Source organism: Rhinatrema bivittatum, chromosome 5 (assembly GCF_901001135.1).
Source record: "Rhinatrema bivittatum chromosome 5, aRhiBiv1.1, whole genome shotgun sequence".
Classification (NCBI taxonomy): Eukaryota; Metazoa; Chordata; class Amphibia; order Gymnophiona; family Rhinatrematidae; genus Rhinatrema; species Rhinatrema bivittatum.
The window spans coordinates 271,474,747-271,502,122 of NC_042619.1; the positions used below are offsets into that span (position 1 = coordinate 271,474,747).

At 47.1% G+C, this 27,376-nt stretch overlaps 1 protein-coding gene across 3 annotated transcripts in view; it reads right to left on the reverse strand.

Annotated features, from left to right (window-relative positions):
• The window catches only part of CDS2 (CDP-diacylglycerol synthase 2), a 67,383-nt gene that overhangs the window by 19,466 nt on the left and 20,541 nt on the right, over positions 1-27,376 (reverse strand). For 2 of the 3 annotated variants that reach the window (XM_029604046.1, XM_029604050.1), the window contains exons 2-9: positions 17,646-17,785; positions 15,724-15,820; positions 11,919-12,016; positions 10,937-11,076; positions 10,123-10,181; positions 7,781-7,863; positions 7,126-7,213; positions 5,735-5,803 (exon numbers count right to left, since the gene is read on the reverse strand). In XM_029604046.1, the coding sequence (XP_029459906.1) occupies positions 5,735-5,803; positions 7,126-7,213; positions 7,781-7,863; positions 10,123-10,181; positions 10,937-11,076; positions 11,919-12,016; positions 15,724-15,820; positions 17,646-17,785 (774 nt within the window). The remainder of the gene's footprint in view (positions 1-5,734; positions 5,804-7,125; positions 7,214-7,780; positions 7,864-10,122; positions 10,182-10,936; positions 11,077-11,918; positions 12,017-15,723; positions 15,821-17,645; positions 17,786-27,376) is intronic. The other variant, XM_029604049.1, reaches the window with a different exon arrangement.

Below are 27,376 nucleotides of genomic sequence, written 5' to 3' on the forward strand. Positions count from 1 at the left end.
GCGTTCAATTCTTCTATCTTCTTCCGCTGCTTTTTTTTCTTTTTACAAGCAAGCTCCATAAGGAAGCTGCATGTCCACCATCTGCTGGAGATGGAGAATACTGGCAGGCTGATGTTGGGGTAGAGCTATAGGAAAATTGGTTCTTACCTGCTAATTTTCGTTCCTGGAATATCACAAATCAGTCCAGACAAGTGGGTTTTGCATCCCTACCAGCAGATGGAGGCAAAGAATAAAAATTTTTCAGGCAATGTTACTTAACCGAGCATGCCACCTGCAGTCCCTCAGTATTGACCTGTACCCAAGCCAGGATGACTACCTCCCAAACTTCAAGGATTTCTCCCTCTAGAGCGAGCTGAGAAATAAGTTGGAATCCCCAACCAAACTGAACCCTTAGGGAAATGAAAAAGAACTTCCAATCTCAAAATAACTGAGAACTATGTACAATTCACAATTCTGCAGCACAAATTTAAATTCTGCATCACCAGCAGCATCTAGAAGCAGGAAAGGTCTTTCGAATTAATAATCATAAGGGGAACGGGAGCCTGGATTGATCTGTGGTATTCCAAGAACGAAAAATAGTAGGTAAGAACCAATTTTCCTTTCCTGTTCATACCCCAGATCAGTCCAAACAAATGAGATGTACTCAAGCCCTTTTACACTGGGTGAGATCCCAAAAGACCTGCACACAGTACACTTTCACCAAAGGAGGCCTCCTCCGGGGCCCTGACATCTTAACAGTAATGTTTAGTAAAAGTGTGCAAAGAGGACCAAGTTGCTGCTCGACAAAACTCCAGCGGAGAAACCAACTGACACTGCCCAGGAGGCTGCTTGTGCCCTAGTAGAATGAACTCGCAATCCCCTACGGATCAAATGACCTTTAAAAATATAGGCCAACAATCGCCTCCTTTAACCATTGTACAATCATGCCCTTAGCTGCTTTGTAACCCTTCTTTGATCCATTGAATAACACAAACAGATGGTCTAACCTTCAAAATCCATTAGTCACCTTGAGGTATCGCAAGAGAACCCGATGCATGTCCAAAAAATGAAGCTCCCTTGCATGGGGAGAATCAGACATCAGGTGCGGAAAGCCTGGTAATTCCACTGTCTGGTTAAGATGAAAAGTCGACATGACCTAGGGCAAAAAGGAAGGCACCGCACGCAATGGAACTCCTTCATCGAAAATCTGCAAAAAAGGATCTCTACACAATAAGGCCTGAAGCTTTGAAATTCGTCTCACCAAGCAAATCAACACCAGGAACACCATCTTCAGGGTAAGGTCCTTCAAAGAAGCCCTTCTCAAAGGTTCAAAGGGAGGTCCACACAGTACTCAAAAAACCAAATTAAGATTCGAAGACAGACAAAGTCTACGGACTGGAGGACGCAAATGCTTTGCTCCCTTAAGAAAACGTACTACATCCGGATGAGACACTAAAGGCCATCCCTGAAACCTCCCTCTGAAACTACCTAAGGCTGCCACCTGGACTTGGAGAGAGTTATAGGCTAAAGCCTTTGACAAGCCTTCTTGCAAAAAAGCCAAGACCGTGGCAACATTTTTCTGTAAAGGATCAGCATCATGGACTCCACACCAGGAGTCGAACACTCTCCAAACTCTGATTATAAGCTAAAGTAGAGGATCTTCTTGCCTGAAAAAGAGTTGTAATCATTGGCTCTGAATACCGCTTCAAGTGGAAATGTTGCCTCTCAAAAGCCAGGCCTTTAGACAGAAGTGATCCATTTACTCCAAAAAGATGGGTCCTTGACGCATCACTCCCCCCTTAGGTGGCTTAACTGAATGGGTCCATCTTCACCAGCTAAACTAGATCTGCAAACCTCGGATGGCGCAGCTACTCCGGCGCTACCAGGATCACTCTTCCCTGATGCTGCTCGATACGGAGCAACACTCGGACCTACGAGCGGCCACGGGGGGGGGGGGGGGGGGGAAGAGACATATCAGGAGTCTCCCTGGTCTCGGCTGAACCAGAGTGTCAATCCCTGTGGAGTTGAACTCTCTCAGACGGCTGAAAAACCTGGCTGCCTTGGCATTCGTGTTGCCATGAGATCGAACTGGGGCTCATCCCTCCTGCGTCAAATGAGGGCAAAGACCTCATTTGACGCCGTAAGCTCCCATTCCCTCGGGTCCAGCTGTTGTCTGCTGAGATAGTCCACTTGCACACTGTCCACACCTGCCTTGTGAGAGGCTGCTAGTGCTCCTAGATGAAGTTTCGCCCAGGCAAAGAGTTCCTGAAACTCCTGAGCCAGCAAGCGACTCTTCAATCCGTCCTGCCGATTGATACAGGCCACCATCGTCACATTATCCAAGAACACATGCACCGCACTTCCCTGAATCCGAGGAAGAAAGAACAGCATCACCTTCCAGACTGCTCTTGTTTCCAGCCGTTTGACTGACTAGGATGCTTCCACCAGTGACCACTGTCCTTGAGCTGCAGATCCTTGACATATCGCTCCCTAACCACTCAGACTGGCATCCGTGGTCATTACCACCCAGTCCGGAACATCCAGATCCATTCCTTTCTCCAAATTGGGACATGACAGCCACAAGAGACTGGACCTGGATTCCTCCTGGAGCAGCAAAAGTAGCAGAAATTCTTCCGACAACGGATTCCACCGGGACAGGAGCGCATTCTGAAGAGGACGCATGTGAGCAAAGACCCAGGGCACCAAATCCAGTGTAGAGGCCATGGAACCTAGCACTTGTAAATAATCCCAGACTTTGGGGACTGGCAGATCCTGCAGACGAACCACTTGGACTGTAATTTGATCATCCGTTCCAGGGTAAGAAACAGCCTACCTAACTAGATGTTGAACTGAGCTCCCATATAATCCAAGGACTGGGATGGCTCTAAAATGGCTCTTCACCAGGTTTATCACCCAGCCCAGGAACCTTAGACGCTCCACTCGTCAAATGGAACAGTGACACTATCTCCAACTTTCCCCGAATGAACCAATGGTCCAAGTACGGATGCACTAATATCCCTTCCTTTCTGAGGGCCACCACCGCCTCCACCATCATCACCCTTTGTGACCATTCTTGGTGCAGCAGCCAGCCTGAAGGGAAGAGCTCTAAACTGAAAATGCTCTCCTAGCACCATGAAGCAAAGAAACCTTTGATGGTCTGCTTGGATGGGAATGTGGAGATATACCTGTTAGATCCAAGGAGGTGAGAAACTCCCCCTTGCGCACTGCTGCAATCACCATCTGTGTCTCCATCCAACAACGCAGCACCTGTAAGGTCACATTGACCTTTTGCAGATCTAGAATGGGCCGAAAAGAGCCCTCCTTCTTGGGCACCACAAAGTACACAGAATATCTTCCTTGACATTGCTCCTCCTGCGGTACCGGAATGATGACTTCCAATTGCTGTAGCCATAGAAGGGTGTCCTGCACCGCTGCCTGCTTGCCAGGCAAAGTGTAACGAGACACCACAAAGGCCTCTTTGGGGGGGGGGGGGGGGAATTCTAAAGTGTACCCGTCCCTTATTACTTCCAGAACCCACTGGTCGGAAGTGACTCTGGTCCACTCCTCATAAAAACGGGACAACCTTCCTCCGACAGCCTTCCAGGGAGGAGTGGACCAGCCTTCAGGTCCCTTGAAAAGACTGCTGTCTTCCTGAACCCTGCTTCTGCATGGATCCGGAAGAACTTCTGTAGGAGCAAACTCTTCTCATCTCATAGAAGCAAGCACACGGGAAAGGTTCTCTTACTCCCTTTCTTACCTTCGGGCAATCTATTTCCTTTAAATCCGCCAAATGCTTCATCAGCTTCTCCAGGTCCTCCCCAAACAATAACTTTCTTTGAAAGGGAGATTACAAAGCTGCGCTTTTGGCCACACATCCGCCAACCAATTACACAACCACAGGAATCTTCGAGCGGCTACCATGGACACCATATTCCTGGCCCAAATCCGAAGCATATCATAGAGGGCATCCGCCACAAAGGCCACCCCTGTCTCCAACCGAGCATTCTGGACAGAATCAGCAGCAGTCCCAGATGTCTTCTCCTACGCCTTCTTCTATATCCAGTATAAACAAGCTCTCTGCATCAGACTAGCGCAGACCACCGCTCTAAGACTCAAACAGCCTCTTTAACAGGACATCTTTCCCTGTGGAAGGGTTTTCGGTGTTGACTGTCATCCTCTTAGTCACCAATCACACTGCAACATTCACCTTTGGAAGCTTCCAAAGTCTAAGGTGTCCTCTGGCAGAGGATACAACCTGGCCATAGCCCTGGCCACTTTCAGCCCTGCCTCCGGGAAATCCCATTCTCTGTTAATCAGCTTCTTCAACTTCTTCGGCAAAGGGAAGGCCTTTGGTGGCCCACACAGTTCTTCCAATACCGGATTTACCCCATTCATTGTTGGAATCCTCCTGTGCAATCTTGATTCCCAGTTCTTCTAGGACCTAGGTGATGAGCGGCCGCAACTCCCCCTTACGAAATAGCCTCACCACTCTAGGATCATCATCCACATCTGGGTCAGCACTCACCGAGCCAGCCACTGGATCCGCACCCTGACCAGCTCCCTGGTCAATACGTGAATCCCCCTGAGGATTGTTTATAGTCCCGAGGGCGGCTGTCTCGGCGACTATCTAGTTATTACCTGCTTTACCAGCAGGGCAGGGACATTACTAGTTGTTACCTTTCTTACCTCACAAGAAGTTCCCAATTTACTGAGGTTTATGGCACTCGGAGGTTTCGCTGCACAGGCTAGTTTGTTATAGAAAACACTCACAGTTTTTATAATTCTCAATAATACTCTTTATTATAGAAAAGCAAAGTAAAAGGCACAAGAAGAATTTACAGGAAAGATTTCCTGGGAGTGACTTGTAGCGTCTTAACAGTGACGCATCAAAGCCTTCTCAGTTTTCAAGTTACACATTACATTCTTATATACAGATTTTGCTAACAGTGTCTGTTTTTTGTTTTGGGATTACTTCCTTATTTGGACTAAACCTTTTACCTAAACTAATGATGTAAAAGTACCGTTATCTTGGTACGCTAGGCCTTGAGCTGGCTCCACACAAACTGCTTGCGTCTCTCATGCAAAGCCTGTTAAAAACAAATACACAGGATCGTCGCCATCTGAGTCTTCAGAGGAGTTCTCCTCCACTCCTGGTCAATCCAGGCTGGAGAAAGAAATATGAGGGACTACAGGTGGCACTCTCGGTTAACTAGTATTGCCTGAAAAACTTTTTATTCTCTGTCTCAATCTGCTGGTAGGAATGCAAAATCCACTTGTCTGGACTGATCTGGAGTATGAACAGGAAATGTCAGTGATGTCAGAGAATCAGTTTTACTCCGTCTCCATCTGCTGGTAGGAGGGCATAATCCACTGGTGTGGATTGGCCTGCCTGAGGAAATTCTCATTAGGGTGCAAAGGGCATAACAGAATGGTATATGAAAGAAATAGGCAAGCACTGACTGCTGGCAGGGGGCCAGGAGAACATTAGGAATGAACATATTTCTCTCACTGCTTCCCATCTATGGTGACTGTTAGGGAGCCCAACAGAGAGCCATACTAACATGTGGGTAAATGAACAAACACAAGGAAAGTGGAGGGTGGTTGGGAAAGAAAGAAGCCTTCCCCAGGCTGCAAAAGGTGATCAGAAAGGCTGCTAAAGGCTTCATGCTGATGCTTTGTGATTTGCTTCTCTCTCAGCCATATCTGATGCACACCCCCGGAAGAAGTAAAGGCCCCAAGTAGGTTGAAAACTTACCAGCAGTCCAAAAACCACCGTGGAAAAGAATCCTCCAATGAAACCTTCCCAAGTTTTCTTCGGTGAAAGCTGCAAATTGAAGGGGGAGGAGAGGGTGAAGGAGAAAAACAGAAAGCATGAGCAGAAGGGTTCAAGGAGACTGGGAGAGGACTGCAAAGCCTGCTGAAATAGGACCAAACGATATTACCATGTGTGATATGAGCTGGTCTCAGTCCAGGTGCCAAGACTGTGGCTAAAATCACAATCTCAGTTTGACAGCAACTGACATCCTGACTGGAAGTCTCAGCACAGAGACTGAATTCTCCTGTGACCCCAGCAGTGGCGCCTCCAGGTCACGGCGGAAGCACGCTGGGCGGGCAGAGCTGGGACATTTCAGGAGGGGAGCAGTGGGCGGAAGAGGTTCTACAGCTCTCAATCTGCCACTACTCACGAGGGTTAAATTCACCGGGAAAAGGGGCCAATGAACCACATGGTAGGAAGTGACTTGATTTTTCAGGGTGGCACTAGGGAGAGGAGATGTGACCCAGGCTTGGAGCAATGAACTAAGAGCAAGCAGAGCTTCAGACTGGAGAAGGGCTCTCCTGCTGAGAGACACGGCATTTCCAGACATAACCTTATTCCATTTAACGGCCCATCACGCGGATAGCACTTCCCCTTCCTCACATCTGGGGCATGAAAAGGAAAGACGAGGTTCCTGACAGAGCAAGAACTCGGCTTGATCTCATACCAGACAGATTTGGGGTTTTTTCTTCTCGTTATTAGTAAAAAGATGGAGCACATATCAAGATAAAAACATACAAAGTGGCCGGCCGTTAGACGTAAGTTACCTGCAGGTACAGTATTTATCATCTGCAAGCTCTCATCCACCAATCAATGTTTTCAAAGTCTTGGATGGAAAGGACACAAAACCCCGAGAAAGTGTTTTGACCAGAGGATCGGCACTTAATCACTAGAAATTTTGCCTATTCTAGTAACTCTCCTTGGTGCTTTTGGCTCTAAGTTTGCCAGTTTTTTCTTTTGGTAAAATTGTCTGTAATAGCATGCAGTCATTTTTGGTAACATTTTTTATGAAAAGAATATATTAAGAACCCTAAAAATGCTACCTTGTGATTACCTAGTGATTTCAGAGCATGTCATATTGACGGCCTGAGTGAAGGCACCTCCATACTATTCCTGAGGAGAGTCCAGGAATAGCTAAGGCAGAGTCTCTGAAAACTCACATACTTAACGGGACTAAATATGCGGGTCATGCAAATTACTATCCTCAGGAGTGGCTATTACCCAGGCATGGATACAAAAGGTGAGGGAAATATCTCTGACCAATGCATCAGAGGCCACTCATGAGTCACATTCATGGGCACAAGACGAGTTTCACAGCAGAACACACCAACCTTGATCAGCGGAGTCCGGCCAAAGAAAAACCCAAACATGTAGGCCATGATGTCATTACAGATCACGCAAGAGATTGGGACAATGAACCTGAAAAGATGGCAGCCAGATTAGATGTGGCAAGAACACTAAAAAGACAGGGAACTCATTTCAGAACATCCTAAGCTGGGGGAAAGAGGACAATAAACCCATGGATTTACTTTCACTGCCTACAAAAAATGCCTTTGCCAAGTGCTGGCAGCAGCGCATAGTGCTATGCCACACAGGATGCAGCTCTATCAATGGCAGAGAGGTCCATACAAAAATGTGCAGACTGGCACAGACAGTGCTGGACTTCACTTTAAAAGGGGGACATTTCAGTTTTGCTGATGGACTTCCTCGTAGGCACACAGCACTGTGGCCATGCCGGTCAATGCCTGCCCTCTGGCCATGCTCACCAATGCTGTCCAGCAGCACAGGCCTCCACCACCCTTTGCTATATCTCCATCCTGTGATGCTGGCATTCACCCCCAACTAAATGTTCACCCGTGCCCAGTGAGTGCCTCTTGCCTGAGAGCAGAAACAACTAGCGCTGGGGAATTGTTTCACTCTGCGATGGACCAGTATGCTTTTCCACACGAGCTGCCCAACAAGAGTGAAGCAATGAACAGAACTTACCAGATCATTCCTTCAAACAGATTGTGAATAATGAGGTGCGACTGGGTAACAACAATTAACAGCGTCACGTGTGTCCAACCGAACTGGAGAAAACAAAAGAAGAAGGTATTCGGTCCAGTCTGATCAGCACGTATGGCCTACAGGCCAGTTTATCCCTCTTTTCTAGTAGCATTGATAGGAAAAGTGGTTCTTACCTGCTAATTTTCGTTCCTGTAATACCACAGACCATCAGGTGGAATCAGAGAGCAAAACTTTGAGGCTGTGCCCTATAATTGCCACCTGCAGCCCCTCAGTATTAATCTGTACCCAAGCTTAGACCCAAAAAACATGTAACTTACAGGGTGAACAAGACCCCGGCATTGATACCCCTAAACGGGACTGGACCGCTTAAGATCCTCCCTCAAAAACGTCCAACACTTATGCAAAACATTACCGTAAATGAACTTGGTTACTTAAACTACAATACTTTTCTTTTTTAAAACTTAAATAAAACCGGATAGAAACAAACAAACTAAAAACCCTCAAAGGGATACTTCCCTGAGCTGGCAGCTGTCACAAGGAGGGGATCTTGAGGCCGAAGAGGGGGCCAGTCCCTAGGCTATAAGGGGCCCTGGAAGAAGCAGGCTAGCACCGCCAGGGGTATCTAACCCCCTGTTCGCCCAGCTCAACCCAAGGGATTGTCTCAGAAAACAAGACCTAGCAACCTTGGGGAACAGATGTCAATCTCTGAACGCCAAATCAGTCAGAACTGCAGGTATGCACCTCTGCCATCTGCTGGCGGCAGAGAAATACTGAGGGGCTGCAGGTGGCATTCTCAATTATAGGGCACAGCCTCAATGGTTTGCTCTCTGCAGCCATCTGCTGGTAGGGATACATAACCCGATGGTCTGGACTGATCTGAGTAAGCTGAGGAAATGGCAAATTCATAGCAAACGTTTCTGCTTGGAGAAAAAAAGGGGGTAGATATTCAAAAGCCATTTAGATGGTGCACCTGAGGTGGGCGGTAGGCGTTCCGGGGTTAATCTAACTCTGGCTGTGCTGTAGGCAGGTCTAAAGTTAGCTGAATACACCTATCCAGCTAACTTTTAAGATAGCCGGATATATTCAGCGGTGCTACCGGCCGCTGAATATCCCAGTTACGTTAGCCAGATAGGTGTATCCGGCTAACATAACTAGCCGCTCAGTGGCTGAATATGGACCCCATGGATTCTTCTGATCATGTTATGTCATGCCAGTAGTTCCAGTCTCCTAACCGATGGTGCTGGGGCATGCCACAGAGACCATGCTCTTGAGTTCAGGAAGGAAATGGTCACTGAAGTGGATCGCACAGAAAAAGACTTTCCCCCGTCAGCTCTCAATCAGTGAGGGAAGCTGGAATTGCCCGAGTAGGCTGGAGAGGTGAAAAGGTTTCAAAAGGAGATGGGGGGTGAAATAAAACTCCCTCATGACAAATTCCAGATCAGTGAAAAGCATCCCCTCCACTGCTGTAGGCTTAATTAATATTCTGAGTCTCATCAGCTCAAACATCTGCTCCAAAGTGACAAGGAAACACCAAACTGAATATATGGGTGGAGGTATATCTAAAGCAAGCAGAATTTCAAATCAGAGTCACACCAGCTTTTACCACGAGCTTGAATCAGCCACAAATTAATTTGAGTTTAGCTAGCCATATCTATCTAGGGTATGGCTACTTAAGCTCAAACTGAAAAGTGGATCAGCTCAACCTGTTAGGCCAGGAAAGTGCTTCATGCTCATACCAGGCAGCACTAGTTCAGTGACACCAGCCGCGGCACCGGACACTTCAGTGTTTGCGGTTAACCTTTAAAAATGTCAGCTTTCATTTTGCATGTCACCCCCTCTTCCCCAGGGGGTCACCCCTGAAGCCGCACTGGATCAGCAGCCAGCAACGTTTTAGGACAATCAGAACGTCTTCCCCTTTAATGAGGGGGCACGTTGCTCAATTTTAAAGTACAGGAAAACAAAACAAAACAGAATTCCCACAAATAGTTATTTCTTTATCTATTGCAAAATAGATTTCAACATGGACAATTTGTCTTTTTCTTAAATTATATCCGGCATGCATAAATTATTGAAAGCCATGCTGACAACAAATCACCAATGAGTCACCCTTGCTAGGACGAGCTCCAGACGCTTCCTATGTATTTCAAACTGCTCTGTGTGGGGAGGAAGTCCCCGAGATCCTTCTTATAAGCAAGTTAGGCCTCTGCATTGCTCAGAATACATCTTGCAGGCCTTTGCCTGTTCTGGTGACCCTTCCTGAACCTATCAGCCCCGTAGCATGCAGCGCTGCCTGAAACAGGCTCAGGTCGGCGCCAGCTTACCATGTAAAACTGCAGTCGGTAATGTTTCTTCACCAGACTGAGGACAAACATGCAGAAACCTGGGAGAAGGCAAACAGCCGGGTTAGGTCTGGGTATTTATACACAGCAGCATGCATTCTTTTAACATGCTTGCGCACGGTTCTGCCCCATTAATTTACCCTCTGCACGCAGGCCTGAGAATCACAGTACATTTATCCCCCCCCCCCCCCCCCCCCCCGCCCCGCCCATTCCACCTGTCTTGGACTAATGGCAATGTTTAAAAAAAAAAAAAAAAAAAGCTATCGGGTGGGGGCCAGCAGCAGCCTCCACCTTCTGCTCCAACTGCAGCGGGAGAAAGGAAGCAAGCTCAAGATAGTTCCAGGCTGGCAACTTGCCATAAAATCCTCCCTACAACAAGGCAAACCTTTTAGCTGGTAAGAAAACAAGGTCAAAATCCTGTGGCACTTTATAGTCCTCTATTTTGTATCCCTTCCATCCCCTCCTCCCACAAACCCAGGGCCTGCATGCATAACCTCTGCTGATCTTTCCCGGCCAGGACAGCCAAATCCCACGCTCCTCAGTCAGATTAAAAAAAAAAAAGCACTGCAGCTAAGGTGCAGGACAGGACAAGATTTGGTTTTAAATTCCTTTTCTATGCTAAATATGCAGGTAAACTTTGTAATGAGCAACGCATTTATTCAGTTAGCCTCGGGAGGAGGGGAAGCACCAGGCTCGCACATACAGTAATGGCCATCACGCTCAGCACTACCACAGGGAAAATGCACACAGCCCACAGAAAGATGCAGCCAGTCGCGACAGAAGAGGCAGGCCTTACCTGTTAGATACAGCGCAAAAGAAATGAAGCGGTGGTATTTACTGAGAATCCGTAACGGCTCCTCCCTCTGGACCAGCGTGAAGAAATAATCTGTTACCGTCTCTCCGTAGAAAAAGTAATTCACACACAGCAAGAAGTACCTGGCAGAGAGAGATCACCAGGCCACACATTAACCAGATGCCACTGGGGCTGGGGGGGTGTGTACATGCACACAGAGCAGTGTAAATGCACAGAAGCGCACCCAGAATAACAACGCACGCCCAAGACAAGTTTAGAAATTGTTCTCAACAAGAACGGCAGCGTGCCATTAATTTCCTGAGTCCCAAACAGGAGCAGGGAGGTAGCGGGATTATTGTAATCAAAGGACAGGCACTTGCGTCACACTTCAGGCCACTAGGGCCGAAGGCTTTTCAGCACTCAGTGACCTTGCCGTCTGCCTGGAAAGCCATCCTGGGGAAAACAGGGCTTGAAGGGAAGGAAGGCCTGGGGAAGAGAGCGCTCCTGCGTTCAAGAAGCAGCTTTCCACCTTACATCTGATGGCAGGACTGGTCACAGAAGCAGGGTGGAGAGGGGTGGGAGGCTGGGGGTGAACAGAGAGGAAGAAAACCCTAGGGAAGGTCAGCTGATCACCCAAAAGACAGTGAGAGCCCACTTTGTTTTCTTCATGTCCCTGGTTTCGCCTTTGGAACAGTCCAAAATGTTAGCAAGAGCAGCACACTTTGTGGGCAGAGAAGTCTGGCATCATTACAGCTTTCTCTGCTACGGAGCAGACGTTATTACTCTACAATGTGTTGCAGTTTCAGTATTTCTATTATCCTTCTCCAGGTATAAACTCGACCCAGTTACTTTGGTAGCCTTCTTTTCGCGATCAGCATTGGGGGCTATTTCTGAGATCCTTTTGCTCCCTGACGAGCCTTGGATGCTAACAGCGCAGTGTAAAGTCATCCCATCACCTTGAATGTGCCGGGCTCAGGGCACTCACCAGCTGAGCGTCCTAAACCAGGGCAGGTCGTAGGAGTGGTACACATTGTACCCGATCATGATAATCTCCTGGAAGCACTTGATCTGAACGCACATCACCTGCAAAAACAAATATGGGAAAACACACAAAAATAATCGTTAAAGGACTGATAAGCATCAGCCACCCTGCTCACACACCCGCATTCCCACATGAGCTGAGGAGAAATACAAAACACATCTCAGGTGCAACAGGGATCTCCCTCCCCTACCACTCCACGGCTGCTTCAGGAATACACACGCTTCCCCTCCCTCCACTCCACGGCTGCTTCAGGAATACACACGCTTCCCCTCCCTCCACTCCATGGCTGCTTCAGGAATACACACGCTTCCCCTCCCTCCACTCCACGGCTGCTTCAGGAATACACACGCTTCCCCTCCCTCCACTCCATGGCTGCTTCAGGAATACACACGCTTCCCCTCCCTCCACTCCATGGCTGCTTCAGGAATACACATGCTACCCCTCCCTCCACTCCACGGCTGCTTCAGGAATACACACGCTTCCCCCTCTCTCTCCACTCCATGGCTGCTTCAGGAATACACACGCTTCCCCCTCTCTCTCCACTCCATGGCTGCTTCAGGAATACACACGCTTCCCCCTCTCTCTCCACTCCATGGCTGCTTCAGGAATACACACGCTTCCCCTCTCTCTCCACTCCATGGCTGCTTCAGGAATACACACGCTTCCCCTCTCTCTCCACTCCATGGCTGCTTCAGGAATACACACGCTTCCCCCTCTCTCTCCACTCCACGGCTGCTTCAGGAATACACACTCTTCCCCCTCTCTCTCCACTCCATGGCTGCTTCAGGAATACACACGCTTCCCCCTCTCTCTCCACTCCATGGCTGCTTCAGGAATACACACGCTTCCCCCTCTCTCTCCACTCCACGGCTGCTTCAGGAATACACACGCTTCCCCCTCTCTCTCCACTCCACGGCTGCTTCAGGAATACACACGCTTCCCCCTCTCTCTCCACTCCACGGCTGCTTCAGGAATACACACGCTTCCCCCTCTCTCTCCACTCCACGGCTGCTTCAGGAATATACACGCTTCCCCTCTCTCTCCACTCCATGGCTGCTTCAGGAATACACACGCTTCCCCCTCTCTCTCCACTCCACGGCTGCTTCAGGAATACACACGCTTCCCCTCTCTCTCCACTCCATGGCTGCTTCAGGAATACACACGCTTCCCCTCTCTCTCCACTCCACGGCTGCTTCAGGAATACACACCCTTCCCCCTCCCTCTCCACTCCACGGCTGCTTCAGGAATACACACACTTCCCCCTCCCTCTCCACACTCCACGGCTGCTTCAGGAATACACACACTTCCCCCTCCCTCTCCACACTCCACGGCTGCTTCAGGAATACATACGCTTCCCCTCCCTCCACTCCATGGCTGCTTCAGGAATACACACGCTTCCCCTCTCTCTCCACTCCACGGCTGCTTCAGGAATACACACGCTTCCCCACTCTCTCCACTCCACGGCTGCTTCAGGAATACACACGCTTCCCCTCTCTCTCCACTCCACGGCTGCTTCAGGAATACACACGCTTCCCCTCTCTCTCCACTCCACGGCTGCTTCAGGAATACACACGCTTCCCCTCTCTCTCCACTCCACGGCTGCTTCAGGAATACACACGCTTCCCCTCTCTCTCCACTCCACGGCTGCTTCAGGAATACACACGCTTCCCCTCTCTCTCCACTCCACGGCTGCTTCAGGAATACACACGCTTCCCCACTCTCTCCACTCCACGGCTGCTTCAGGAATACACACGCTTTCCCACTCTCTCCACTCCACGGCTTCTTCAGGAATACACACGCTTCCCCACTCTCTCCACTCCACGGCTGCTTCAGGAATACACACGCTTCCCCTCTCTCTCCACTCCACGGTTGCTTCAGGAATACACACACTTCCCCCTCTCTCTCCACTCCACGGCTGCTTCAGGAATACACACGCTTCCCCTCTCCCTCCACTCCACGGCTGCTTCAGGAATACACACGCTTCCCCTCTCTCTCCACTCCACGGCTGCTTCAGGAATATACACGCTTCCCCTCCCTCCACTCCACGGCTGCTTCAGGAATATACACGCTTCCCCTCTCCCTCCACTCCACGGCTGCTTCAGGAATACACACGCTTCCCCTCCCTCCACTCCACGGCTGCTTCAGGAATACACACGCTTCCCCTCTCCCTCCACTCCACGGCTGCTTCAGGAATACACACGCTTCCCCTCTCTCTCCACTCCACGGCTGCTTCAGGAATGCACGCACCATGGTATCACAGCACGGACGAGGCAATGCCTCATCGAGCTAAGGATACGCAGAGCTTACCCTCTCCACGCCCCCCACTCCTGTCCAGCACATTGGAAGTGGAACAGAAAGACCAGGCCGGCCCACTCTCTCAGTGACAGTACTCTGGGTGGGCTGGAGCAGGGGGTCCAGCAGAGCATTATCAGAGCCCCCCCCCCCCCCCACCCCAGGTTATTGCTCAAGGGGGACACCTACTGACTGAATTTAGGTTCCATGGAATGAGACCTGGTGCCTGCTCCCCCCTCCCGGCCCAGAACCATTCCTGTAATGATGCTAGAGACGGGTGGAATATAAAACAGGGTAAAATCTCCAAGAGCCAATGAAGGCTCATGCAGTCAGGATCCCAGTTTTGGCTCCAGGGCACACTGCCCTGATACTCCAGGCCTGATTTTCCAGGGGATGCACATTAACAGAGCTGTCAGGCCAAAATGTAGAGATATTCTGAAAACCAGATCTGGCTGGAGGACCGTCCCCACAGTGCTCACCTCCTCCCCTTGATCCCCTACAGCTAAGGCTTCCCCCATAGACAAAAACACGGTACAAGAATGAGCTCCGGTGGGGGTAAAATGTCAATCAGCTATAACCACAATTAGTTACAAAAGAGAGAATAGTGCATTTGGACAGCCCATGTTAAAAACGTTTCACAAAATTAAATAAAATGAAAATTTGGGTATGAGAATTAGGCAGGTCTCTGGGAGCTGCTCATAACGTGCAATTATCTTCTCCCGCATTTAGTTTCTGTTTCTTAAAAGTAGGTTTAGATGAGAATGCTGTTCTTGCAAAGATACGCTCATTAGGCCCTACGATGGCTATAAGAGTGTTTAAGATGTTCAGGGGAAGGCAGCAAGCTGACCTGCTGAAAGGGAAATCTTTTTTTCAAAAGCAAACCAAAACTACATTTCCCAGACTGCAAGCTGAAGTGCATGGTAAATGACAGATGTTTAAACGGGTAGATCCCTGGGAGCTTTCAAAGCCTCCTGTCTGAGGCTAGGCTACTGCACAAGCTTATTTCTGTGCCCAGAGCTGACATGTCTTTCCCCCTCTCCTCCTCAGACTCCCTCATCTCACTAGGTAATCTCTCTCCCCCCTCCCCCATTATCTAAATGCAGTCCACTTTCGAGTCTGCAGAGGGCAGTGCGTTCTTCTCCGTCCCCAGTTTGGCTTCTCCTCTTGCTCCTGGTCTTGTGATCATCTTTTCAAAGATCTACTTGTGCCTGTGCAGGGGAAGGCATAGGATGTCTAGCTCTCTTCCTACCTGAGTGAAACTCACGCACTCATTGTTCAAAATACAGAAGAGGAGGGTTTTGTTTAACGGGTGAAGATACCAGGGCTCAGCAACAGAGTGACTGCATCCCAGTCCCTGCTCCGTCCCCGCTGTTCTGGTCACCAGCCCCGGCTACCTTGCTTTTACCAAGTTACCAGGCGACGAGATGAACAACCGTGGCTTGCAGGCATCACTTACGATCATCATGAGAACCAGGGGCCCAAGGTAGATGATGACGAAGAAAAAGAGAATCATGGCCAGAGTCAGGATCCCTCGCACCCACCAGTTCTTCCACCTAAAGCGAACGAGGAGGAAAAGAAAGGGTCAGAGCAGGACAGAAGAACATGGGCCCAGCACACTTCTATTCTGAAAAGCAAACCCTACAAGCCACACTGCCACCTTTACAGAAAATGGCGGAGGGGGGGATTTAACTATCCAGAAAAGGAAATCTTTAGTGATCAATCCCCAGATTTGACCTGAGGAGCTGGTGACAGCTGCTTTCGTTACATGAAAAGTGCTCTGCCAACAGAGACTCGACAAGTGCGACTAAGAACCAGTCCCAGATCAAAGCACTGTGCTGAGGCCTTTCCCTTGCCACACCATCAGCTGAAAACTGACTCCAGAAGTGGGACTCCCAGTACTCGGGGAACATTTATGCACAGCTTAACTCTCCCGGACACAGGCGGCTGGGTGCGTGAGCAGCAATCATTCAGCGTTTTACAACTAAAATCCTGCACAAGTCACCAGAACAGCTGACACATGGTCTCCGAGCATCTTAGCAGAGAAAAAGCCATCAGATGGGCTAGGGAAGGACTAGGCTCAAAATTACAGCCCTTCTAGACGAGAGAAAGTAATTAAACCTCTGTCAAAGGTCAGTGAACAAAGTGGGACATTATTAAGTCAATCTAATTCAGGCTGTGAGGGCAGACGATACAATCAATACCGAGTAATGGAGGTAGAAAGCAGTAGTGACCCTGCTCTGCCTTCATAATGCTACAAGCCTAGGACACAAACAAATGGGGTGAACGTTTCATGGTACATGCTGTGACAGGTTAGGCAGGAGAGGGAGTGAATGGGGCAGTCGCCAGGGAGCCAGGGTAAGGCTCTGTCACTGCAGGGTGTGAATGAGAGCGCGAGTGTGTGTGTGTGTGTGTGTGAGAGTGTGTGATGGAGGAGGGTGAGGGCCAAGGCCATGACTGGGGTAACCCTGGGCACATACATATCAGTGCGTCTTAGCACATCTGTTCATGCGCCCGCACATGTACTGCTCTCTACTCTAGGGGCGTATGCCGCTGTGCCTGTGGCATGAACCCCATTAACTCCGTTCTCTGCCTACCCAAAACCGGGACTCAATGATAACGCACGTGCAGCTGATGCGAATGCTGCCGGAGATGAGGGGGGAGGGTTTGTTGCTTTCTTTTCTTAAACTGCCCTGTGAGCTGACGGTAGCAGAGTTAAGGAGAAGAGACATTCAAGCAGACACAGCACCTTTGAAAGTATTTAACTTAAATCACGCAATTCTCTTCTCAGGTGCTCCCTGAACCCCAAAAGTCAGCTGCATCTCAACTGAGGAGGAAACAATTCCAGGCACTGTCAATATTTATTCTGACATACCTCCCGGGTGCCAAGCTCGCACAAAAAGCATTCGTCAGGGCACCGCCTACATAGAATTAGCTTTCTCTTCAGTGTTTGGCCTAAACTATAACGTCTTCACGAATAAGGCTTCATAGGATGGTTTTTCAGAATGACTCTGGTTAATAGATTTGAGGAGAATGCTGAGAAATTTGGAGTGCCTGGAATTGCTTCATGCTTGGTAGCAAAGTTAACCCAGCTACAAGAAGAGTGAGTGGCGGGCAGTTCCCAGACTGCTCAGGTTTTAGAATCCCCATACCAGGGGTTCCTGGTGACGTTATACAATCGTGTGCTCTTTTCTGTCCAATTATAGCAGTCTCTGGCCAGAAGCCACTTTTCCTGTGGCAGAAGGCCTGGGGGCAGCCTCTGCCGTAAGGCGATGCCTCAGCAGAAACCGGATCACGACGACGACAGAAAACAAGACAATCAGTAGTCCTCACCCACCCCCTGCACCACTAGGTGCGGCCCCTTTGGGTCCTGCTGGTTACCTTGAAGAGAGTTTTGACAAAGCCCTGTTCAGGACCTCTGGAGTATCATCCACGGAGCTGGAAGACCTGACCGGGTCAAGTTTGATCTCGCTGCCTGATGCCATGTCTCCGACAGTCTTCACCACTGAGTCATGCTCCTGCTTGATAAAGACAGGCGAGTGTCACTATAACCTGGCCACGGCTGATATTTCATCTATTTATTTAGTCTTCTCTAGCACAAGATCACTTAGAAAAATGCTCCTGGAAGGATGCAACAAGAAAAAAACAAAATCATAAAAGATGTATACACTGACCACCACACTAGATGCTGTGGGAAACGGGTGAGGGAGGGCAGGATTGTCAGGGGTAACGCACTGGTGTGACAGCAACAAGCTGTACAGTCAGGAAAGTCAACCTATCATACCAGTAACTCATTCTAACACAAGGAGGGATTCCTTAGATAATCCCCCCCTATGCACACTGGAAAGGGAAAGCAAGGCAAAGGCTCTCCCTGTGCTGTCTTCATGGCACATACAGTATATTACCTGAGCTGGGAAAATACCCAGGAGCCTCAATGCAGTACCTGGTGCCTAAAATTCAGAAAAGCAAAAGATACAAAGAAAAGAAAACCAGTAAAAGATTATGTTAAATAAACCCCTAAACTAAAAAACTGCAAAATAAGAAAAAAAAAAAAAAAAAGTCAAGCAGAACAGCAACACAAAAAAAACAAAGGAAAAAATGTCACCTGGCTCCTGAAAATGTTTGATTTCCAGCCCTTGTATATTAAACAGAACATCTTGTGGATTGTCGCTTTTACAAATTTAAGGCCCTTCAAAAATAACAGCAGGTACACAAGTCGCCCTGGGAAGACAGGATGCTTCAGCCCCAGACTGGACGTACACGGACGTTTCACAGCAGGGAAAGCACACGCACCGCTGCACAGCGTGCACGCACCAAGGCCGGCCAAAATCCCAAAGCGCATTTTACACGGGAGCCTATGTCTGCACCCATGAGGAAAAATGCACACCACTGCTATCTGTGTCTCATAAGAGAGACATTTCTTCTCTTCAATTTCTCTTTCTTTTTTTAAAAACAAAATGGAGTCACTAAATGTACAAGTCATCTTGATTGTAAACAAGAAACATAAGCAAAACCGTGAAGGAAGGCACTGCCCCAATCAACGTGAACTCGACTCAGCTTTTCCAGATTACCTCTCCCCCTTCCAACATCGGTAACTCTCACCCCAACATGCACACCACAATCATACCCATATACTCATCACAAATCGCATGCACACCACAATCATACCCATATACTCATCACAAATCGCATGCACACCACAATCATACCCATATACTCATCACAAATCGCATGCACACCACAATCATACCCATATACTCATCACAAATCGCATGCACACCACAATCATACCCATATACTCATCACAAATCGCATGCACACCACAATCATACCCATATACTCATCACAGATCGCATGCACAGTATTCAGCACCTGGGTACAACTCCCATAATCACGCACTCCACCTCTGAATTGCGGCCTGCACTTTATCCCACAATTCAAAATATCCTTTCAAAGAGGAAAAGGATTTGGAATGTGATGCATCCTTCTTCTTCATCAGCTGCAACCATTGACCATATGCTGGAAGCTCTTCGGACCTCCAACACAGCAGTATGGCTTTTTTTGCCAACATAAGAGTTATGGTAGTGAATGCCCTCCCACTTCCCTTTAGGCAAACCGGTATTCTTTTCCCAAATACACAGGTAAAGTAAGAACCCGGACCAGGAAACTTCACATCCAAGGATTCTTTCAATGAATCTTGTAACCTTACTCCAAAAATATTGCAGCTTTTGACAGCCACTGTCATTGGGAAACTTGGCACAATGTACTCCTGGGGGAATTCTGCACAAAAAATTGTAAAATTCTGTGCAAAAAGACTTACAATTCTGCAAACATTAAACTGGTCAAAATAACACAATTTTATATGACAGTCTTTAAAAGTACTTACATTTTAAATGAATACAGGAAAAAATTACTACTTAGAGATGCAGAATTTTGTAAATATTTTGAGCAGAATTTCCCTAGAAATTCACTGTAAGAGTGTCCCTTCCACTCGCTCTCCCTACTCCCCTGGCCACTTTGCCCTCTCAGGCCCCAACTCCTAGACCTGCCAGTATCTATCCCCCTCCACCTCTAGGCTCAACCCCTTCCACTCTATCACCAGTCCCAGAGTTTGACCCAATTCTCAGTACTGCCCCTCACACAGCCTCCCTTTGTCCCTCCCTCTCTCACACACATGCTCTCTCTCTAGTACACATACACACACCCTCACTCACACACAGGTCCTCTCTCTTGCATACACACCCACACAAGCTCCCTTTCTCTCTCACACATACATCCTCACACAGGCTACCTATGTCTCTCTCTCTCTCACGCACCCTTTCTCACAGGCTCTCTCACACATACACAATCCCTTCACCCAGACTAGCACCCTCATATACATACTGTTAAGGTAGAGCGGTGTTTGGGTGGATCCTTGGGTACTGTGGCAGATGACCACGCCCACGGGGAAGAGCCCCGTGAGGAGCCACAGTACCCGCGCACAGGGAGGCCATCCACCATCACCACCGGGCACCCTGAAATAATTAACAGTGATGAGAAAGAAAAAAAAAAAGGTGAAGGGAAACCATCTGGAACTGAGCGGGGAGGGGCGGTGTGTGATCTCCGATTGGGAGACACGCCCCCGCCCCCGACGTCACTGAAGACTGAGACGGAAGTTAAACGGCGCCAGAAAGGGGAGTGCCCCTTTGTCGCATGACAAAGGGGCACTCCCCTTTGTGCACCCCGTAGTGTTAACCATTCCCCATGTTGTTTTATATCCCTTGTTAACAATCTCCATATTATAAATGTTTAATGTATTTGACAAAGGAAACGCATGATTTCCTGCATTTTTTGTTTGAATGTAAACCGATGTGATATGTAAAATCGAACTCCGGTATATAAAAATTAATAAAATAAAAAATAAATAGGCTAGACTCAGAACGCACAAACACAGTTAGTTCTTTATTATACAGCTTGAAGAGGACCACCAGAGGTGGCAGTAGTGAGGCAGTCTGGTAGTTGCAGTCTCAGGGACCTCGGCAGAGGGAGCCCTTCTCACCCTGTTGGTCTCCGCAGCAGGTTTCCCAGCAAGGTAGTACTGTGGATGAGATAGACTGAGAGCTAGAGTACTCACTAGGTGTTTGCTGTAGATATGCGATTGCACCAGGTTGTAGAAGAAGGTACAGGCACCGAGGCAGGGAGAGCAGGCCCTTGAGGAGTGAGTACCTGTTCCCTGTAAGGCACCTGAAATAAAGCAGAGGGCCTCCGAGAAGCGGGTACCCAGGTTAGCAGTTACCCCTTCGGGCAAGGAGAGAACTTCCAGCGGCAGCACGGAAGCAGAAGAGTAGGGTGGACAGGAAAGGATTCGATTCTTTGCTAACTCAACGAGCTAGCAAATTAGAATAGGTTATATACCCGGATGGCGTGATGTCAGCAAGGGGGAACGCCCCCAAGGTTCGCGCCAAGGTTGGAATAAAGACGTGGGTGACATGCGCGCGTGCACCCTAGTAGGTACCTGGGAGGAGCATGGCGGGAGGCAGCACCATAGCCATTCCGAGGACGCCAGAGAGGTCGGCTTGTAGATGCGGCGGTAGCCATTTTTCCTAGGTAAGCGGGAGGAGCCGTGAATAAGGTGAGGCAAACGGGGCGAAGCCATCTAGCACCGAATGACGCAACACACACAATCCCTTTCTCATACACACCAGCTCCCAATCTCTCACACACATACACACTCCTTCACAATCTCCTCATATAGGCTTCCTCTCTCTGAAACCCACACTCAAGCACCCTCCCCCACACACACACTGTCTCATTTCCCCTGCTCTCTCTCACACCCCCCCTGCTGTCTCTCTCTCCCTCCCCTCTGCTCTCTCACACCCCTCCTTCCCCCTCCTCTCTCTCATCCTTCCTTTTCCTCTCTCGCCTCCCTCTCCTCACATACACACATCCTTCTCTATACACATTCACTCTCACTGGGGCCTTCATCTTCACCACAAGTGGAGCGGGTCCCAAGACACGTGGGAGGCCTTCATATTTGCTGCCAATGGCGTGCTACTTACCCGGATATATTTTGCAGATACAAAATGTCCAATCAGAAACTTTTATTCTATGAAGACGTATTTCAAGTTTCTGATCGGACATTTTGGCTTCTAATCCACTTTGTTGCCCTCATGGCTTTTTTAGACAGCCTTCCTTGTTGTTTTATTGGTCTATATTTTGAAGATATACAGATAAATAGCATGTTATCCAGTGCCATAAGGCCAGATAACGTTAGAACTGCTCTGAAGCAGGTCTAACTTAACCGGGCATAGTTTAAAATCAGGTTACCCAGATAACTTAACTCCCTCCCAAAATGACCCCAGAACACCTTTTTATCCAGCTAGATTGGGATATTCATGCCATCCTATCAGTACAACACCCCTGCAAATACTCTATTATTATTCCAAATTACCCTAAAACTACCCACACGCAGCATCCATGAGCTTTTCTAGGAGCATGTTGATTCATCGGGGAACATAATAAGATTCCCACATTGGCTGAGCTATTCCAGCTTCTCATTTTGAGCTTAATTAGGCATACTCAGGTTTCTCACCTGCAAAGGTACAGCCACGTGCTTTAAGAACCCCAGAAAGCCAGGGCTGGGGCTCTCAGAATACAATCCAATGCAGCGATTCTCAACCAGTGTGTCGCAGCTTCCTGGGGTCCCACTGCCCCAGCTGCGCTTCCCTCTCTCTCCGTCACAGCAAGACACACATATTCTTCCGTTAAAACTGCTGCCATTCCTTCCGGGCAGGAACGGTGGCAGCATTAGTGGAAGCTGGTAAACACCAGCGGCCAGGAACAGGAAGTGATGTACAGTGGGGCATGCCCCACTGTACATCATAAAGCAGTGGCAGAAGTGCCCAATAGAGAAGCCAAAAGTTTTGTTGTAAAGTTGGGGCATGTAAAACCCGAACGGTGTTTTGTATTTTGATGTTTTTCACTCGTTCTGATGGTTTCCCTGTTTGTTTGGGAGATTGTGCTCTTTTAGGAAATTATGAGCGCCATAGTTTTCTTTTCTGGGACTCGGCTGACCACGTCAACATCTGATGACTCCAAGTCCCGTCAGAGGGATCAACACTATTATTGGAGGTTGGGGTTTTTTGAAAATTTGGACCTTTACATTGACCTATGGGACTCATATAGGTCAGGGGGAAGGTGCCGAAAATGTCTATGCTTAGTGGATTAACATTAATATATTTTGCTTGTTATAGGCTCATAAACAGCAATTTATTAACAAGTCCGGGAAATTTTTGGCGTTCTAGGGTCAGATTTAACTATACATGCTAATTTAATGCAACCTGTTACTTTTATTATCATTCTATCTGATCTGGGATGGCTCACAATATAGTTACTTGGAATGTTTCTGGCCTGGGGACGCCGGTTAAAAGGGAAAAAGTATTAACAAGACTTATCAGGATACAGGCTAAAATCATATTCCTTCAGGAATCACACTTAAGTCAAACAGAGGCTGCCAAACCGAAAAAGGGTTTGTCCAAGTTTTCTCTGCTGTTGCGGGGAAGCTATCCTTATTCACAAGTCACTCGATTTCCAGATGACAAAGATGTTGCCAGATTCAGGGAGGAGGTATCTCATTCTTGTGGGGAAGCTAATGGGCATCAAGTTAACATTAGTATCAGTGTATGCCCCCAATAAATATGATCACTCTTTCTTTTCTGGCTTGGTCTCCCAGGTTTCACAACTTGATGATACTCATATTATTCTGGGAGGAGACCTGAACTGCATCATAGACCCTTACTCTCGATAGGCAATCTCATAGGGGCAGCCATCCCATGAGTGACAAATCAAGGCCCTCTTTTTTTATGTAAACAGTTGGGATTGCTAGATCTCTGAAGGACTCTGCACCCGGGTGAAAAAACACACTCATATGGCTCGTGCCCATTCATCCTGGTCCCGGATTGACTATTTACTCATCTCAGAAACTTTATTTGGGCGATTCTCTAAAGTGTCTATTGAGGACCTAGTTATATCTGATCATAGCTCAGTACTGGCACAAATGGCCTTGGGGGAACCCCAGGGTTATAATCAATGGAGATTACCTCTTAGTCTCTCTAAAGATGTGGAATGCCCCTGATATATTTGCGTAAAAAATGGACAGAATATGTTGAGTTTAATGGGCAGCACGCTATCAGCCAACTTTGTTCTGGGAGACAGCAAAAGCAGTGCTAAGAGGTAATATTATAATTTATGTTAGTTATAAACGGAAGCAAATGAATAGGGAGATCGTGCGTCTGGAAAAGCTACTCAGAACTTTGAAACGTAAATTAACAGGGGGTCCCACATGCCCCTATTTGGAAAGATACAAAGCCATTCAAATGGTACTAAATAATCTTTTACACAATAGGGCATTAAATTCTATTCAGCGTCTGAAATATAATTTGTTCCAACACGCTAACAAATCTGGTCGTATGTTGGCAAGGCTTTTAAAAAATCCAAGAACTGTCCAAATTTATAGCGTCTTCCTCTGATATAGCGCAAGTATTTTCTAAATATTACCAGGAGCTATACTCTGTGGACGATGTGGACCCTAAATCCATCAATAAAGTTTTGGGCCAAATTTCTTGTGGCCTACTATCTACAGAGGAGCTCACTAAGTTGAATAGGGATATAGAGGTAGAAGCGATAATAGAAGTGATTAGATCTCTACCAGCACTTAAAGCTCCGGACTCAGATGGGCTGGATGCCATATTCTATAGAGCCCTAATTCATGACATCCCAGATACCCTATGTGAAGTCTATGAAGACATGTATGATAAGGGCTATATGCCAGATTCTATGAAAATAGCCACGATCGTAGTATTACCGAAACCCAGAAGGGATACACAGCTTGCCTCATCATATCAACCCATCTCATTACTAAATTTAGATATCAAACTCTAAGCTAAGATTTTAGCAAATCGTTTGAAAGGGATAATGCCTCAGATCATTTCTGCCGATCAAGTTGGTTTTATTCATGGCCGACGATCTACAGTTAACTTACATAAAGTTCGTCTGTATTGGAAAAGTGCAAAACTGACTGTATCCCAGAGCCTTTTCTGAAAAGTTGTGATGCAGAAAAGGCCTTTGATAGGGTGGCCTGGCCATTTTTAAAACAGGTCCTTCTTAAATTTGGGTTGGTGGGGAAAATCTACAAATATATAATGTTATTATATATGAATCCTGCAGCCAGAATTATGGTGAATGGAATGCTATTGGCTGAATTTCCCCTATGTAGAGGGACCCGGCATGGCTGCCCTCTATTGCCCCTATTATTTATTCTCTTGGTGAAGCCCCTTGTTCTTACATTGCACGCAGATTCTGAGATTACGGGTTTCCCTTTAGGGACCCTATCTTACAAAACACTTTTATTTGCTGATGATATAAATTTTGATCTTGTCCAAAGCTAGACATGCTGCTCTTCCTAAGGCTCTGCAAATATTTGCACAATACCAAAACGTGGCAGAGTTTAAGTTGATAAAACAGTAGCATTAGATATCTCTGGGAAACAAACCAAATTGGCTTTCATTTCCAGTAAAATGGGCAGAAGATACTATAACATTTTTAGGGGTCACAATACACAAAGAACTGGACAAATTGTAACAAATTAATATTCCTCCACTTATTGAGAAATTAAGACACAAATTGGAAGCCTGGCGCTCTCTTCCCTTTCCTTACAGGGCCGAGTGGCAGTAATAACAATAATTGTCCCGAAGCTTTTATATTTATTGCTTATGATTCCAGCATTATTACGAGTCAAAGAGCAAAGAAGCATACAAAATAGCATAAGAACCTTTGTATCGAAAGGGAAAAAACCACATCTGGCATATGCTACATTAACTGCCCCAAGAGCACAAGGGGGCCTCAACCTTCAGGACTTCAAGGTTTATTCCTGGGCTGCTAACCTTCGCTTTCTGGGAGACTGGTTGCAGGGTTCATCCGATTAAACCGATTATTGTTTGATATCTGCTCTATGTGCACCTGTAGCCCCCAAATCGGTCCTTCATATTTCGGCAAGAGATCTTCAGACTTATGGTATCTGGTTTGGTCAATACAACTCGCCGGGTATGGATAGAGTTGCGCAAATTACTGAATTTGACCGCACAAGTATCCCCTCATTACCCTACTACTGTGAATCCATTATTTCCTTCTTCTGAGTCTCTTTCTAGATTGGGGTATCCTGCTCATGCAAATTTGACAGTAAAAGATCTTTTTGATATGACCGCAGGTATATTTTATTCATTTGAGCACCTTCAAGAGAAATTAGGATTGTGTCCGTGGCATTTTTTAATATATGCCCAATTACGGGCTGTCACCAACTGATGAAAGGGGTGGAGGGAACATTAGTAAATTCCGCATATAATATCCTGCTTAAATTGTTTATGGCGAGACAAGGTACACTCTCTCATTTGTACATCTTTTATAAATCAACAATATCATACCCCATTTATGACAACCTACTGGCAAAATGGCAAACTGATATTCAGGAAGAGTTAGACTCCCAGATGCTTAAGAGACTGTTATTTATCTATACATAAAATTACTAATAATGAAAATCTAAGAGATGCAAGTGAGAATTTTTCACAGGGTTGTGTATTCTCCCTTGAGGGCATACCGAATGGGTATAACAACATCTGGTGAATGTAAGAAATGTCAATCTCAACAGGCCTCTCTAATACATTGTCTATGGTCCTGTTAGGGAATCCAGGAATTGGTACAGAAACAGTTGTCTGAATTATTTCATATGGATATTAAGTGGTCATGCTCATTTTGTATACTTTAATAATGATAATGGAGATGTTTCTATAAATAATGACAACATTTTGGTTTTTTTCTAAGGCTTGTCTGATTGTTTAAAAATGATTATTGCACTGGTTAAAACCTGAGCCCCCTAAGAAGGGAGTATGTGGACCTTTTTAATGACTGAACCTTATCAGATGGAATATGACTCTTTATATTCTTCTTTTACCCTTAAGCAGCTTTTTCTTTTTTTTTTTTTTTTAAAGATACATGGTTTCCCTTCTATCAGCCTTATCAAGCTCGGTCCAAAAGCTGTTTCCCTTGGAAACTCCGCAAGAATAGGTTTTCAAGTTTTGTCCAATTGGTTGAGAATCCACAAGTTATGTTACGTACAGTATAAATGTAAGTAGGCATCAGCAAGAGGGATGAGGGGGGATGGGAAGGGTTAAAGGGGAAAACGGGATTGCAGTAGCTCAGCTTTGTAAACTAGGTTGATGACACATATCTTGTAGATTTGTCTGCACACTGCCGTCCCTCAATAAAAATGTTATTGAAAAAAAAAAAGAAAAAAAGCTTATTCAACCAGACAGGATTTGTCAAAGGGCATGTTTCTACTGTCAATACCAGGCATTTGTTTAACATCATACACCTCTCTAAAAAGCTGGGGAAAACAGGACTAATTGTTTCACTGGAAGCAGAGAAGGCCTTTGATGGTATCTTCCTGGCTTTTCTGTTTTCAGTACTGAAAACCGCGGGATTGCCGGACCGGTTTGTGCAGTGGGTTGGAGCCACATATGCTGCTTCTAGAGCCCGCCCCTTAATAAATGGGGTACTATCCCCTTTTTTCTCCATTGCCT